This window comes from Myotis nattereri (genome assembly GCF_964212035.1).
Source record: "Myotis nattereri genome assembly, chromosome: 2".
In the NCBI taxonomy this organism is placed as follows: domain Eukaryota; kingdom Metazoa; phylum Chordata; class Mammalia; order Chiroptera; family Vespertilionidae; genus Myotis; species Myotis nattereri.
The window spans coordinates 28,289,619-28,305,841 of record NC_138076.1 but is presented as its reverse complement, the minus strand read 5'-3'; the positions used below and the strand labels follow the sequence as shown (position 1 = coordinate 28,305,841).

At 40.2% G+C, this 16,223-nt stretch overlaps 1 protein-coding gene and 1 pseudogene across 3 annotated transcripts in view; both read left to right on the top strand.

Annotated features, from left to right (window-relative positions):
* CDC16 (cell division cycle 16) overlaps window positions 1-16,223 on the top strand; it is a 40,030-nt gene that overhangs the window by 11,057 nt on the left and 12,750 nt on the right. The window contains exons 9-14 of one of the 2 annotated variants that reach the window (XM_081085048.1): window positions 1,189-1,268; window positions 2,330-2,379; window positions 3,249-3,322; window positions 5,310-5,435; window positions 14,110-14,262; window positions 15,694-15,757. In XM_081085048.1, coding sequence (XP_080941174.1) covers window positions 1,189-1,268; window positions 2,330-2,379; window positions 3,249-3,322; window positions 5,310-5,435; window positions 14,110-14,262; window positions 15,694-15,757 — 547 coding nt within the window. The remainder of the gene's footprint in view (window positions 1-1,188; window positions 1,269-2,329; window positions 2,380-3,248; window positions 3,323-5,309; window positions 5,436-14,109; window positions 14,263-15,693; window positions 15,758-16,223) is intronic. The other variant, XM_081085049.1, reaches the window with a different exon arrangement.
* LOC308511543 (cap-specific mRNA (nucleoside-2'-O-)-methyltransferase 1-like) lies at window positions 8,278-10,717 on the top strand (annotated as a pseudogene). Its single transcript has one exon. The product of its transcript is annotated as a cap-specific mRNA (nucleoside-2'-O-)-methyltransferase 1-like (transcript).

The following is a 16,223-nucleotide window of genomic DNA, read 5'->3' as shown; positions in this document are numbered from 1 at the left end:
GGAGATCCAGACCAGAACTTGGCTGGAGATCCTGGCTGGAGATCCTGGCTAGGCTACTGATCAACTGAACACTGTCTCCGTGTCATTCCTTCTTCGCCGACTCCGTCTACACCTTTGGGGACCCCTGGACCCGCTGGGGTTGGACCCCAGCATAGATTTGTCGGGAGCCGGTCCATCCTTGCTGTTTCAAGAGACCTGGCATATATGGCATACTGTTCTTAATATGTTTGCTCACCTTCTTGGCACTATGTGTTTTAACCAAGGTCACCTCTCTGAGAAAGGTTGTTTCCCCAGGTAGGGATTTTCCCCTGAAGTTAGGGAGGGAATAAAACCTCTTAACTAAGTGCCAGGTGGGTAATTAATCACTTTAACTACGAACAATCATGCTTAAGCTACATAATCTTTACTCCCTGGAATGGAGATAAGAAACTCCCTAACCTTTGGAATAGAGATTGATAGGATTGGAATCAACTGGTATAAATACAGATGTAACAAGACAGAACTTAGAAGACAGAACCTACACAGAACCTAGAGACAGAAGAACTTCGCTGGAGAGAACATGGCAAAAGATCCTGGACAGAAACTGGCAACAAAACCTAGAGACAGAACCTAGCAAGAGAGCATGACAAAAGATCCTGGACAGAACCTGGCTACAGAACTTGTCTGGAGAAACTAGACGAAACCTGGCTGAAGAACCTAGAGACAGAACCTGGCTACAGAACCTGGATAGAACATGGCAAGAGAACCTGACTAGAACCTGGTGACTGAACCTGGCTGGAGAACCTAGCAAGGGAACATGGCTACAGAACCTGGCTGGAGAACCTACAGAACCTGGCAATAGAACCAGGCAAGAGAACCCAACCATGCTGATCAACTGAATGCTGCCTCCGTGTCATTCCTTCTTCGCCGACTCCGTCCACACCTTTGGGGACCCCTGGACCTGCTGGGGTTGGACCCCAGCATAATGTTACAGTTCTGTTGATTTAAAGTAAATGTAGGCGATATTTATTTTTATTCCTTCCAAATTGGAATTTTCCTTTTCACTTATAACCTAATAATGTGTTAAGAAAGTAAAAGAATTATTATAATCCACAATATTGTACATAATGCTATAATGACTACTTAATCATAACTAATTATGAGTATTGTACTGTTTCTGGGTTAGTAATGTGTTACTTTAACTTTCAGAGTAATGGAAAAAGATCCTTTCCATGCAAATTGTTTACCTGTACATATAGGGACACTTGTGGAGCTGAATAAAGCAAATGGTAAGAATTTTTCTGTTAACTCTTGAAATTCTGTCTTACAAGTCCTGGATAGTTGAAGTCATAGGTCATAACATAATGAAGTTCTATAATAAAAGTAACAACTGGAAGAAGAAATGCTTATCAAAGCAACCAATGGTGTATTCTGTTATCTCAACAGAACACTCTATTTCTTTATCCCTGCTTTCTGCTCCCTTGTCTCAAAAGTAATTTGTGGTTTACGTCTTAAGTGGCAGTTCTGCCTTTTTTTTTCTTTTTTCTGTAAAATTCTTAAGCAAATTGATATGGCAAAATTCAGTAACTTTTTAGAAGTTGGAAGCAGGCAGATTTTTTTGCTTGGGTTTTTCATATCTTTACATTTAGAAACATTTAGTTGTGTTTGGACTGCATTCGCCTTTAAATCTTTTAGGCTGAATAATGAGTCCTGTCAAAGAGCCAGCCACTCTTAACTCCAGATCCCTGCCGCTTCAGTGTGGTCTGTGACCGACAGCATCACATCTCCTGGCAGCTTGTTGGAGATGCAGGTGCTCCAGCTGCCCTGGTCTAATGAATCCAAGGCTGCATGTAGGAAACACCATCGTGACATGCCAAGGACTCACATATTATTCAGGAGGAAATCATAAACTTGAAAGTTTGGTCAACCAAACTGGTTGTGGGTGATTAAGATGGTCCATGATAGGCCCCTGGAGTAAGAGACATGAGTTGTTAAGATAGGTAGGTGCTTTGAAATCACCTCTTAAGGACCATGAAGTGCTTTACCATGTGTCATTCTAATTTTCAAGTCACTCAGCAAGTGCTCAGTGCCTACTTACGGGTCGGGCACCAGGTAAAGAATTGTGTCTAGGGGTGGGGGTTTGGATAAAACAGCCATAGTATCCTACCCTTGAAGTTTTTGTATTTTATTGGGTAAATTAATTTTGATTCTAAAAAGAAAAAAAAAAGAATGAAATCATTGCTGTGAGAACAACATTTATATGATTGTGAAGAGTTATGACTGGGGAAAGTCATGTCTTAAAATTCATTTGGTGTGAATAATTTTTTTCTTTTTTTTTTTCCTAATGTAGAACTTTTCTATCTTTCTCATAAATTGGTGGATTTATATCCTAGCAACCCTGTAAGTAAATATAAACAATTTTTTCTTACAGTGTTTTTTCTTACTTGAATTTAAAGAAAATGCTTAACTAGTATTTAGACAGCTTATATTTAAATGTAACCAAATATGTTTTATTTTGAAGTGTTGGAGCAGAATCTCCTAATGCTTATGATAATAGAAGCAGCATTAACTTTCTCAATCCATGAAGGTATTTTTTTTAGTGTATTGAAACATAACTTAAAACAAAGATTATTTTTTTATTATAGAAATTATACAGTATATGCTTATTATTAAAAATACTCAACATACAGAAAAATAAAATATTAAAAGTCAAAATCACACTCCCACCTCTCATAAGTAATGCTAGTAAATGCTTGGTAGCTTTCTCATGTTGCATACATAAGGTACCTTACTGGATTGTGCACTGATTTGAATCATCGTGTCTTCCAAACGGCCATGGATCAGAACTAAGACCTAGAAATTGAAAGTGGAATCAGAAACTGTCCTTAAAGACAAAAGTCAAGAATCAGGGCCCAAGTCTCAGTTTACAACCTAGACCAGTGTGAAAATAATTTATAAAGAGGCAAAACTAGTGCAAGAGATGTCAGCTAGCAATATGGAACCAGTGTTAGGGAAGATTCGTAGTGCAGGTGAGAGGCCAGGACTCAGAGTGGGTTTGAAATAGGAAGTATTCAGTAGCCTCCTCTTGTGTTCAGTGCTTCAGGGAAGTGATTGAAGGCCTCTTGAGTAAGGGCTGTGGAGATTTGGTTCTCTTCTAACTTGAACTAGAATATGGGATGGAACACCTAATCCACCCTCTGGCCTAAGTTGCTAGATATTTTTAATTCAAAGTTCAGATCTTTGGTCATGGTAAATTTTGAACTTTGTAGGTTTCTTGGTTTGCAGTGGGATGCTATTATCTCATGGTTGGTCATAAGAATGAACATGCCAGAAGATATCTCAGGTACGAATTTATTGTCTTCCTCACTCTGTAATGAACCTGTAGAGAGATTTTTTTGCTCATCTGCTTTAATGCAATAAGTAGAAAGTATTTTAAAAGTAGTGTAAAAGAAAAAATGTTTTCTTTGGCAGATTTAGTTCAGTTGCATTAGTTATATACCTTGCTTTTATATGATGTCATGAGGGAGACAAAAGTAATCAGTGGTGTAGACCTTGTTCTCAAGGAACTTGTAACATATTTAAGTTTTTATTTATAAATGAGAAATGTGAAATAGTAGAGAACATTATAAAATAGTTTGAAAGGTTCTGTTTTTCATTTACAGAGACACTATTAACTGCTTACTTTTAGAACGTCTTTTGTTAATTAGTCGTGAAGTTACATAAAACTTTACATGAGATTAGGATCAGTAAAAGTGACTATAATACAGAATTCTTGGCATAGTGAACTGGCTTATATAAGGATCTGCTGTGGTTTTAGTTTAAGGAACTCCATGCAGCCCAATCAAGCTACTTAACCAGTATTATTCAATTATTCAATTACAGGAAAATGTCTGTTTGTGAAAAATTAATTACTAAAGATTAAAAATATAAGGATATTTGTGATTTCCTCCATGTAAACAAAATAGAAAATGGATCTAAGAGAAAACGTGTGAACTTTGGACACTGACTTGAATGCTCATCCAAGTTCTATCACTTACTAGCCACAGTCCCTTGGGAAAGTTAATTCCTCTATTTTTTTTGTAAAAATGAAAATGATATAATACTTGTATCCCAGGATTATTGGGAAAATTAATAAGTTGACTTGAAAGGATCCTGCTCTAGGAAGAAAATAGGGAGAGTTCTCTGGTTAGTTGTGTAAAGTATTTTAGAAAACCTTGCTTGTGCTCTTTGCTGGAGTAAGAAGATGATGTGTGTTATAATTGTTCTTTGAGCTATGCTTCTTTGAATTACTGTGCTTCTTCAGTGATGGACTCTACATGAAACAGGGAACATTTGGGTGAAAGAAAACTTAGAAAATAAAACCTTAGGAAGTGTGAATCTCACCCTTTATATTTTCCATGTCTTGTAATGTTTGTTTTATTTCCTGTTTGGGGTCACCAATGGGCCACTGATTGAAGACTGACCGTTTAAGACTATATAGTCCTGTTCATGGAACCACGGTGAATCTCCTAGCACCTTCTGTAGGATGTCAGTCTTCCAGCCTCAGTATACTTATCTTTAAAATATAAATAATAATTTATCGTGCAAGTTATTAGGATTAGATGATGCATATAAGGCATCTGTCATATTGCCTGGCACAAAACAGGCCCTAAATGGTTGCTACTACCACCATTTACCTACTCGGTTGTGAAATGAAGCTCCTGGATTAAGTAATATTTATAAATTCTATACAGAATGCTAATGGGTTCAACTATAGTACCTAAAAAGTGTGGACCTCTCCTAAAATTTCTTAAAATTTTGCTTGGTCTAGTAAATATTTTTTTATCCTATATAATAAAAAGGTAATATGCAAATCGACAGAACAGCCGAACGACTGGTCGCTATGACGTGCACTGACCACCAAGGGGCAGACGCTTAACACAGGAGCTACCCCCTGGTGGTCAGTGCACTCCCACAGGGAGAGCACCGCTCAGCCAGAAGCCCAGAAGCAGGGCTCATGGCTGGCGAGTGTAGTGACGAGCCTCTCCCGCTTCCATGGCAGCGTGTTAAGGATGTCCGGGAGCGGGCCTAAGCCATCAGTTGGACATCCCCTGAGGGCTCCGGACTGTGAGAGGGCACAGGCTGGGCTGAGGTACCCCCTCTCCCCCGAGTGCACAAATCTCATGCACCGGGCCTCTAGTTTCAAATAAATTAACACAAATGTTACATTAGTGTTTCATGTATTGACAGCTCATTTATTTAATTTGAATGTCCTTGAAACCATCAGCTTACATAAAATTGACAATTTAAGAATAAATATTATATTAATTTTATGAAGTTTCTTATTTTAGTAAAGCTACGACACTTGAGAAGACCTATGGGCCTGCGTGGATAGCATATGGACATTCATTTGCAGTTGAAAGTGAACATGATCAAGCAATGGCTGCTTACTTCACAGCAGCACAGCTGATGAAAGGGTATGGCAGAGCAAATTGATCAAACTGCATGAAAAGATTTTTTGCTAACAAAATGAAATTTCTATTATTATTATCACTGTCATTTGGTTGGTAAACTAAAGAAAATATCTTCCTTGCATCTAGCTAAGACTTGTGATTATATAATAACTATGGAAATGGAGGGAGGAAGAAGCTGATGTAGTGATTTTGCCTAGCAGTTTTATCTTAACCAGTACAAAAGGGAACTAGGAAATTAGGGTAAGGCAGTGGTTCTCAACCTTCCTAATGCTGCGACCCTTTAATACAGTTCCTCATGTTGTGGTGACCCCCAACCATAAAATTATTTTCATTGCTACTTCATAACTGTAATTTTGCTACTGTTATGAATCATAATGTAAATATCTGATATGCAGGATGTATTTTCATTGTCACATATTGAACATAATTAAAGCATAGTGATTAATCACAAAACAATATGTAATTATATATTTGTTTTCTGATGGTCTTAGGCGACCCCTATGAAAGGGTCGTTCGACCCCCAAAGGGGTCGCGACCCACAGGTTGAGAACCGCTGGGCTAGGGAACAAATGAGGAAGGAAGCTCTCTTTCACATGCTCATTCGAGAATGAAATTATTCATTAGCAAAATTATTTGTATTCTGTTTATGTCTAAAAGGTATTTGATGTGGCTTAATGGTAGTATAGGACTATATTTGCCAATGTTCTAGGTTGAAATCAACATTCAATATATTTTATTTTACATGAGATTAGGATCACTAATATAATAAGTTAATGTAAGTGTACCCTAAGAGTGTGTTACTTTGGAGAGTAAAGTGTTACTATTTACTCCTGTTGACTCCTTTTGGACTCAAAATTAGTTACACCTTGCAGTGTTCTTTCTGTGTTCGCTGTTCTCTGCCTCCATCTCTGTTCAGAGGTCTGGGCTGGAATCAGACTGTTTGGGGATCTTGGCAAGTTATTTACCCTCTTGAAAAAAAGGAATACCAGCAATACTCACTCGTAGGCTTACAATGAGGAGTAATTGAGATAATACCAGTTAAAGACTTAGGACAGTGTCTGCCATGTAGAAAGAACCTTGATAAAAGTTAGCTACTTTAATTTGTTTGTTTGTATTCAGGAGCAGGATCACATATTTATCTGTTTTGAATTTCATCTTGTCAGGTTTGATTTACCTTTTCAGACTATCAGACTCCTTTTGGTACCCAGTTTGCATCAAAATTATTGATGATCCTCAAGTTATTATTTTTTATTTTTTTAGTTATATTAAATTTGATATATGACTTTTAAATCTAACTAGTCATCCATGAAAACATTGTAAAGGAGATAGCTCCCTAACTATATTAGTTTGCTTAGGCTGCCATAACAAAATATCGCAGATTGGGTGACTTAACAGAAATTCATTTTCTCACAGTTCTGGAGCCTGGAAAGTGTAATGCCCAGGTGCAGATAAGAGCTCTCTGCCTGGCTTGTAGATGGCTGCCTTCTCACTGTGTCTTCACATAGTGGAGAGAGAGCTTTGGTGTCTCTTCATTTTATAAAGGTCCCAGCATTATGATCTGATGATCTTATTTAACTAATACAGTCATGTTGGGTTGTTTGGCCTTAACATATTAATTTCGGGAGGGATACATACATTCAGTCCATAACACTTATAACTAGAAATAATCCTCCAGATTAAAATTGTTCAGTTGGTTATTGATCCTGTAAGTGATCCAGGTTTCTCCATCCTGTCCACCAAGATGTGTGAAACCTCTTCCAGCGCTTTGCTGAAGTGTGGCTCCAGCGTCTGCATATACCCTTAGTCTGTCAATCTGTTAAGTTGTCAGAAAAAAAAATCTCAATAATTTACTATGAGTTCTTTCTCATCAGCACATGCTAGGGTCTGCTATTTATGTATTTTTTTTTCTATTCTGGGTTCTCTAAAACCCAGACTAGTTATTATGAGTTGTTAGTTGCTAGCTAAGAATAAAAACCAGTGATAACTAATGATCTGATTAGTACTTTTAATGTTCCCCAATCTAGGCAAACTTTAATTAAATTTTCAAATCAGCTTCTCAAGATAAGCATTACTTTGTTTTACTTCCCTGTCAAAATAGCATTGCATTCTCTTAATTTGCCCTGTGTCTGGGTAAATGAAATTGTGTAAATATTTTAAAATGTCCTTTATGATTTCTTTTTTGATCCATTACTTATTTAAGAGTGTGTTGTTTAATTTTCACATATTTTTGAATTTCCCAAATATCCTTGTTATGATTTCTAATTTAATTCCATTGTGGTAGGAGAACATACTTTCTGTGATTTCAGTCCTTTTAAATTTATTGAGGCTTGTTTTGTGACCTGACATGGTCTATTCTAGAGACTGATCCAGGTGCACTTAAGAATTCTCCTCTTGTAGGGTACAATATTCTATAGCTGTCCCTTAGGTCTAATTGGGTTATGGTGTTGTTCACATCTTTGATTTCCATCTTGATTGTCTGCCATCATTGCAACTGAGGTACTAAAGTCTCCAACTATTATTTTTGAATTGTCTATTTTCCCCTCTAATTCGGGCAGGTTTTACTACATGTATATATTGGGTCATGCACTGTCTCTAGTAATAAGTTTTGTCGTAAGTGTACTTTGATATTAGTCTAGTCACATCAGCTCTCCTTTGTTACTGTTTGCATGTTGTATCTTTTTCCATCTTTTTGCTTTCAACCTGTTGTGTCTTTGAATCTAAAGTTTGTCTCTTGGCAGGAGCAGGGCCAGACCCGGTAGTGGCAATGGCAGCAATTGCCTGACCCCTCCCCTTCCCACTCCCTGGTAGCTTGCCCTTTCCCCTCAGTCAACAATGAAGGGGATAAATGATCAAAAAACAGGAGAAAAGAGTTGCAGAGCTTAGCCTGAACCTCAGCTCTACATCCGAGGATGAACTTCCCTTCTCTGTGAATCATGCAGCAAAAGTATCTACTACAAGCCTGATAGTAAGACCAAGGGGAAGCAACGCAGCTCTCTTGGTGATGCATTCAAAGCAGACTCTTTTGTGGGGGGAACTTTTTCCCGCTGTTCCATGTATAGCAGCATCTCCCAGAAGCCAAATGGGCTTCAGGGAAAGTGAAGGGTTGGGTAGATACAGTCAGCGTAGGGAGGACATTGTTGAGGCCTCTAATCAGAAAGGCTTGTGTCTGACATTGCAAGGTTTTGACCAGAGTTGAATCTGGACTGGCAAGATGAGCCAGAGCATAGCGCCTATGAGCAGGTGTCATGGTTTCCAGAATGTACCACTGAAATTCCTGACACTGAGGAAATGAGTGATTGGGTGGTTGTGGGAAAGAGAAAGATGGTTATTGAAGATGAAACAGAGTTTTGTGTGGAAGACGTGCTTCACAATGCGCTGCAGAGTAAGAGTGTGTTTGATGTCCTGGATGGGGAGGAGATGCAGCAAGCTCAGACCGGGCCAATCCCTATGAGGTGATCCAAGGAGTCTTCTTCCTAAACAGGGCGCAAGGAAGATGGCTAACATGGATTTTGTATTTGATCACATTTTTACAAATCCAAGGGACTCTTGTGGGAAACCACTGGTGAAGGACTGGGAACAAAGGCATAGATATTGAGCTTCTGTACTGTGCTGACATCTGTGCAGGCCCAGTTGTCTTCTCGGAGTATGTGCTGTGGAGGAAGAAGTGGCACACAAAGGGCTCTGGAATGGCTCTGCAGGGCCCGAACAACTTTAAGCTGGAGGCCTTCTACTCAGCTTCCAGGGAACTCTTTGAACCTTACTATGGCGAGGGTGGGATTGATGGAGACATCACCCATCCAGAGAACATCACTGCTTTTAGGAATTTTGTCCTGGATAACAGATCGCAAGGGTGTCCACTTTTTGATGGCCAATGGGGATTTCTCTGTGGTGGGACAGGAGGACCTACAAGAGATCCTCAGCAAGCAGCTGCTGCTCTGTCAGTTCCTCGTGGCACTTTCTGTGTCTGGACAGGAGGCCACTTCATCTGTAAAACCTTTGACCTGTTCACACCATTCAGCATGGGGCTCATCTACCTACTGCGCTGTTCATTTGAATGAGTATGTCTCTTTAAGCCCATTACCAGCCGTCCTACCAACTCGGAGAGGTATGTGGTGTGCAAGGGCCTGAAGGTGGGCATAGATGACAGGATTACCTCTTCTCAATCAGTATTAAACTCAACCAGCTGCAGAACACTGATTCTGATGTCAACCTTGTGGTTCCTTTGGAGGTGATCAAGGGAGACCATGAATTTACTGACTACATGATACAGTCCAGTGAGAGTCACTATAGTCTGCAGATCAAAGTTCTGGCCAAAATCTATGCCTTTGTTCAAGACGTGACCCTGAGCCTCGGCAGGCAGAGATCTAGAAACAGTGCCTTCGTCTTTCGGGGTTCCCAGACCAGGCTTGAATTGCTCCTACTTCCTCAGACCCAAAATCTAAGTTCTTTGACCTAATACAGGGCACTGAGATTGACATCTTCAGCTCTAAGCCCATGCTGCTCACCTCCAAAACCTTGGAGAAGATCCGCCCAGTGCTCAACTACTGCTGCATGGTGTCTGGCAGTGAGCAGAAATTCCTCCTTATCCTGGTGAGGTCACAGATCTACACATGGGATGGCCGCCAATCAGACTGCTGGGTCAAGTAGGACCTGAAGACAGAGCTACCCTGGGACACTTTGCTCGCTGTGGAGATTGTCCATGAGCTGAAAGGGGAGGGGAAGGCCCAGCTTGATGTCCTCGTGCTGAATGGCAGTGATGTGCGGGAGCAACACTTTAACCAGTGAATTCAGTTCGCTGAGAAATTTGTGAAAGCTGTTTCTAAGCCTAGTTGGCCTGACATGAATCCCATCAGGATGAAGGAGGTGTATAGGCTGGAGGAAATGGAGAAGATTTTTAGCAGGTTGGAGACGAAGATCATTAAGGGCTCCAGTGGCAAACCAAAGCTCAGCTACACCTTGTGCCCACTGGTCTCTACATTGTTAGGACAGGGACTGAGCCATGGACTATGGGATTCAGCAGAAGCTTTAAGAGGAAGTTCTTCTACAAGAAAACCAAGGCCTCTACCTGTGAGCTCCCTGCAGATGCCATTGCCCCATTTCACACCTGCCACTATGGCCGGCGCCTCTGGGAGTGGGGAGATGGCATCCGTGTACGTGACTCCCAGAAACCCCAGGACCCAGACAAGCTGTCCAAGGAGGATATCCTCTCCTATATCCAGACACAGCGCCTGAGGACGCCCACTCCTGCTGAACACAGTCATTCAGAGTCAGGGTGCCTTACCTAGGCCCCACAGTACTGGTTCCTTCCCTATCTTGAAAGGGACAGGGGAGCACAGTGATTGCAGCCTGTCATGGGGGGTGGGTGGTCTCCTTTCCATCTCCCCTGAAGAACTCAGTCAGGGGCCTTCAGAGGACATTCACATGTTCCTTCTGGAACCCCTTTTAGACTTCCCTTCCCAGAGACCTGCCTGGGAACTTTCTCCCCTGCCAGAACTCAGACTGAAAGAGCTGCTCCTACAGGCGGTGTGGAGTCAAGGCCCAGGGCGTGTGGGGCTAGTGGAGCATGTGTCAGTGAGCAGCAGGGCTTTAGCTCTGCTGTTGTCTCCTGTATCCTGTAAACTCACTTTTCTGAGTTCTCTGCACTGCCCTGAGGGCAGCCATGCCTCAGCTTTGCCCAACTTTTTACTGTGCCAACTCTAAGTGGGTGAAGGTCTGCTGTCGTGAGCTGGCCAGGAGCAGCTGCTGTATAAATCAAGGTTTTGTTTCCTTGAACTTGCTCTGTTTTGATGCCAAGTTTGGAGAATTTTCTTGTCCCCCCACTGCCTTGGTCTTCCCTGGCGTTCTTCTCCACCTAGACCTCTGACAGTCCTGCAGGCTGGGAAGGGAGGTGTGTGGGCTCACATCCCTGACACCACATCAGGATGCAGGTAGCACTGTCTGTGGTAGTGGATGTGACCACCTCCTGGGGTGATAGAGCCTTTCTGGGCTGCATCCCCTTTTGACCCAAACCTTGGGCAGCTCTAGAAGAGGAAGCACCCTCGAAGCCCTGCCTTTTTCTGTGCCCCAGCAGCAGTGGCCCCACTACAACAGAGGGTACCTCTGGGGTAGGGTTGCACCCAGCTCTCTAGCAAGCATGACACCCTCATTTTCCACAGCCACCTTGCTACCCTTTACCCTCTTATCTTCCACAATAAAGGACATTCACTTTTTTGTTTAATCCTCACCCTAGGATATTTTTCCATTGATTTTTAGAGAGAGTGGAAGAGAGAGGGAAAGACAGAGAGAAATATCGATGTGAAAAAAAACACAGCGATTGGTTGCCTCCTGCATGAGTCCTGACCAGGGCCTGTGCCGGGGAGGAGCCTGCAACCATGAGGTACATGCCCTTGACCAGAATCGAACTCAGGACCCGTCAGTCCGCAGGCCAACGCTCTGTCCACTGGGCCAAACTGGCTAGGGCAAGGGCAGTTACTTTTGTCATTTTATGGTCACTCTGTTTCTTCTATGTGGTGGCTGAGGAGGAAGAAGGGAAGCTGGGCATGTGCTTTGGGTGGGGAGGGCACTCATGGTTGTTTTTGATGGGAAATACCTGTCAGAGACATTCATACAGGCTCTTTAGAGCTCCATCTCTGTGCTAGACTGGTTTCCATGGAGATAGGGCATTGAGGTTCCCTGTGCAGTTGGTTGGAATTGGCCCCACCTGGGGAGTAGTGTCTCCAGCAAGCATCCACCGGCTTGGCAGCAGCACTGCTAAAATGCTGTATTTCCACCCAGTTCAGGGTATATCAGTGTGTTTTGCAAAATCTTGGGTCATTAAAGATAAACATATTTTTAAAATAAATGAAGTTGTCTCTTGTGAACAACATATAGTTGGACTGTGGTTTTATTATCTATTCTGCTGGTTTCTTATCTTTTGGTGGAGTTTTATATATTTATGCATAATATAATTACTGATAAGATAGGGTTTATTTGCCATTTTGCTCTGTTTTTTATGTCTTTTATCTTCTGTGTTCTTCTGTTTGCCAGTATTGCCTTCTTTTGTGTTAGATATTTTGTAATGTACCATTTTAATTCCCTGTTTTCTTATAATTTTGAGGAATTTTTTTTGTGTGTGTGATTATCTTGGGGACTATAAGTAACATTTTAAAACAATTTTGTTTGGATTAATAACAACTAGGGTTCTTTCCAACACCAACAACCAATTCTCTGATTCTCCAGACACCAACTGGAACCTCCAAGTCAATTCATTTCTCAAACTGACTATCCAGAGTTAGTGCAGACCTCACAGGTTAAGTAAGGGCTTAGTCCTACAAGACTGCCCCTCCCCACTTCAGGTGCCAATCACAAGTCCCAGGCCAATGATACTTCTGACTGACTGGCTACAAATCTGACACACATCTCTGTGTGTTCCCTTACAGACATCTCATTTCCCGATTTCCTTTTAAGTTTTTGGTCAGCCTCTTGTTTGCCTCCACTGGTATGGCTGCCTCAGGTTAATATTAAACAGTTACCACTGATTGTTTTCAACAACTGCCCTGGGAGAGAGCTTATCTCACTGAGTTGGCTATGAGTCAGGTCAAAGAAAATCAAGCTATGAATGGGGGTTTTCCAGGGAGCTGATAGGTGGGTGACTTATTAGTGACAGTTCTCTGTGGCACATATCAGGATCTCCAAGCTCATTCTCCTCCAGGGGCTTCTGGGCTGCTGATGTTCTAGGCTAGTGTGGAGCTGAGAAAAGGGAGACAGGAAAGGAACAAGTTAAAACATCATACAATCCGTTGTTCTTGCTGAGACTCAGCTGTTTCTCTAGAATAAACACTCTTCACATTGTTGTAGGCCTTTGTTTAACTTCCAGAGTTCTGAAAAAGTTTATTTTGATGATTTTTGGCAATGCTTTTGTTGTTTTCATGGAGAAGTAGATAGTATTCTGCCATTTCAGAAATACATCCTCCAGGTAAAAACTTTTAAAGCATTCTTCCTGACCTTTCTGTAGAACATAGATTCTTGAGTCATAATTCTAGATTTGAACCAAAGCACATACCAACCTTTCAGTCAGTATTATTGACATTCTTAGATCCATCTGCAAAGAAAAAGTATGTTTTCTCTGCTTTAATGTAATCTCTGTACTTTGTATGTAAAACTATCTCAGAGAACATGAAAATGGACTAGACATGACATAATTCAGAACTCTTTGCAGTGGAACTGATAATAACTGGTATATTGGAATCTACACAGGAAGAGCCATTTCAGTTAGAAAGTCAGAAGCAGCTTCATGAAGGGAAGCAGAACTTTAACACAGTCATGAAGGATACATGGTACTGAGTCCATAAAGGAGAATGAGGAGGACAGTCTAGAATAGGGCCATGACATTAGCATAGTGTAGGAAAACAGTCAGCATAGACTTGTTTTTCTGCTTTAGAGGATTTTGGGGGTTTACTGTTGAATAATGAGATATAAAGGCTAGGTTGCTGAAAGGTTCCAGAAGTGGCAGCTGATTAAACTAAAAGTCCATTTGACATTCTTTAAATATTAGTAAACCAAGTTTTAGAAAAAAGTAAATGCTCTGTTTTTGCCTATATTTAAGTTATTTTGCAGACAGGATTTGAAGCCAATAAATTAATTTCTACTGGATTATTGTTTTTGGTGTTGAATATATGAAAATTTCCAATATTTTTAGGTGTCATTTGCCAATGCTCTATATTGGATTAGAATATGGATTAACCAATAACTCAAAATTGGCTGAAAGATTCTTTGGCCAGGCTCTAAGCATTGCACCAGAAGATCCTTTTGTTATGCATGAAGTTGGCGTGGTTGCATTTCAAAATGGAGAGTAAGTACTGAAAGGCCAAAAGCCCTTCTGTTTCCTTTTTATTAGTATAATAAAACCTCAATCACTAGAGTTTAACTGCTCAGAGTGACCCTTCAGTAGATTTTTAAAAGTGTATTCTTTAGGAGAAGGGGGTGTACAGTTAAAAAAAAAAGAAATAGAAAGTGTTATCTTGGATTTCTTTAAAAATGCTAAACCTCCGGTTTGGTCCCCTTTAATGTGGGCTATTACAAGCTCCTAAGTTCTGAGATTGGACTGTTGTTGCTGTCAACTCACTTGAGCCCTGCAGGATGGCCTGGGCACTGCAGATTCCTCAGTCATCTATCTCCTTGTTGATTAGGAGCTGGAGTCATGCATTTGAGAAACATTCTCTACAACTTTGGAATGAAAATGTTTTCTGTTTAGCTTCCAGTTAACCTCAAAATTAAACTAGGATGGCCTAACCTGAGTTTACTGGTCAATTGAGGCATAAACTGTAGCCTTGAACATTTATAGAATAAGTAGTTCAATGTCATTCTCAAAGAGAAAAATATGTATAGCTCTTTGCATTAAATTATACATGAATTTAAAACAGTAAATTAGTACTTCTGTAATGGTTTGTTGTGGCGTGAAAAATTGGGTTACCTAGTATTTATAAAAGAAAGTTTGGAGATTTAAAAATAATGTATAATAATATTTTAATATACAGTCAACTCATTTTTACCCCCAAAGTCAATCAAGGTGCTTTCACATTGTGCGGACATGTGCGTTTTCCCAGCTAAGGTCAAACAAATGATGTTTTTCCTTCTTATTTCCACTTTCCTACTTAAACAAGTGTTCTTTTTTACATTCAATTTTGTGACACGTTTTTGTGCTTTTTGTTGGTAATTTCACTGTTTAAAATGGCCCCCAAGTGTAGTGCTGAGATCTGTCTAGTGTTCCTAAGCACAAGAAGGCTGTGTTGTGTTGTGCCTTGCAGAAAATACATTTGTTAGATAAACTTTGTGAAGGCATAAGTTACAGTGCCTTCAGTTCAGTGTTAATGAAGCAACAATATATGTTAAATTAGGCATCACTAAGCACAAGCATATATAAAACAGGTTATAGGTTGAACATTTGGTAAAAAATGTGAGCAGAGGTTTGGGAACCTAAGCCCTGTATTTCCACTGGGAGCAGTAGTTCTGACTGCACTAACAGTGTGCATGGTGACTAGAGAACACAGAGAATAATGAGAATCGACTGTATCTCCTAACATCTTGAACTCCAGTGATATTAATGCCATAAATTCATCATCTATTACAATTGCTATTGCAAATAGTACATTGTAATGTACTATTTACAGAGGTTTACCTCATTTCATTTTATATTACTAAAAAGAGAATCAAATTTTTCTTAAAATGTTTATTAAGTTTTCTAACTTTGAATAACCTGCAATCTTTTTTCCTTCTATTTTAGATGGAAAACAGCAGAAAAATGGTTTCTTGATGCTTTGGAAAAAATTAAAGCAATTGGGAATGAGGTATTTTATGTAATATCTATAAATACGCACACTCGTAAGTATGTGTACTATTGAATGAGGAAAATAATATAGATAATCTGTCTTGCTTAGAAAAAAGTAACCTAATATCATATAATAACCTAATATTTATCGTAACAATTGTCAGGCAATCAACTGTTTTACTTCATGGTACAAAATGAATTTGTTTCTAATGGAGAGGAGGGCAGGTGTTGGCTCTGTGCTCTAGTTTTGATAGGTGGGAGTAATCAGAATATATTTGATGATTATTTGATACAAGGAATGTGTGATAACTCGTGGAAACTGGTGGGCACTGCAGCACATAACATAATATGTCCTCTAGCACCCAAAAGAGCCTCATCTTTGATAAGTGGTTAAATATAGCAGCTGATCCCACTGAAATGGGGCTGTCATTCAAATTCAGACCTATTATTGTTTTTCCTCACCTTGTACTTAACATATATTTAGA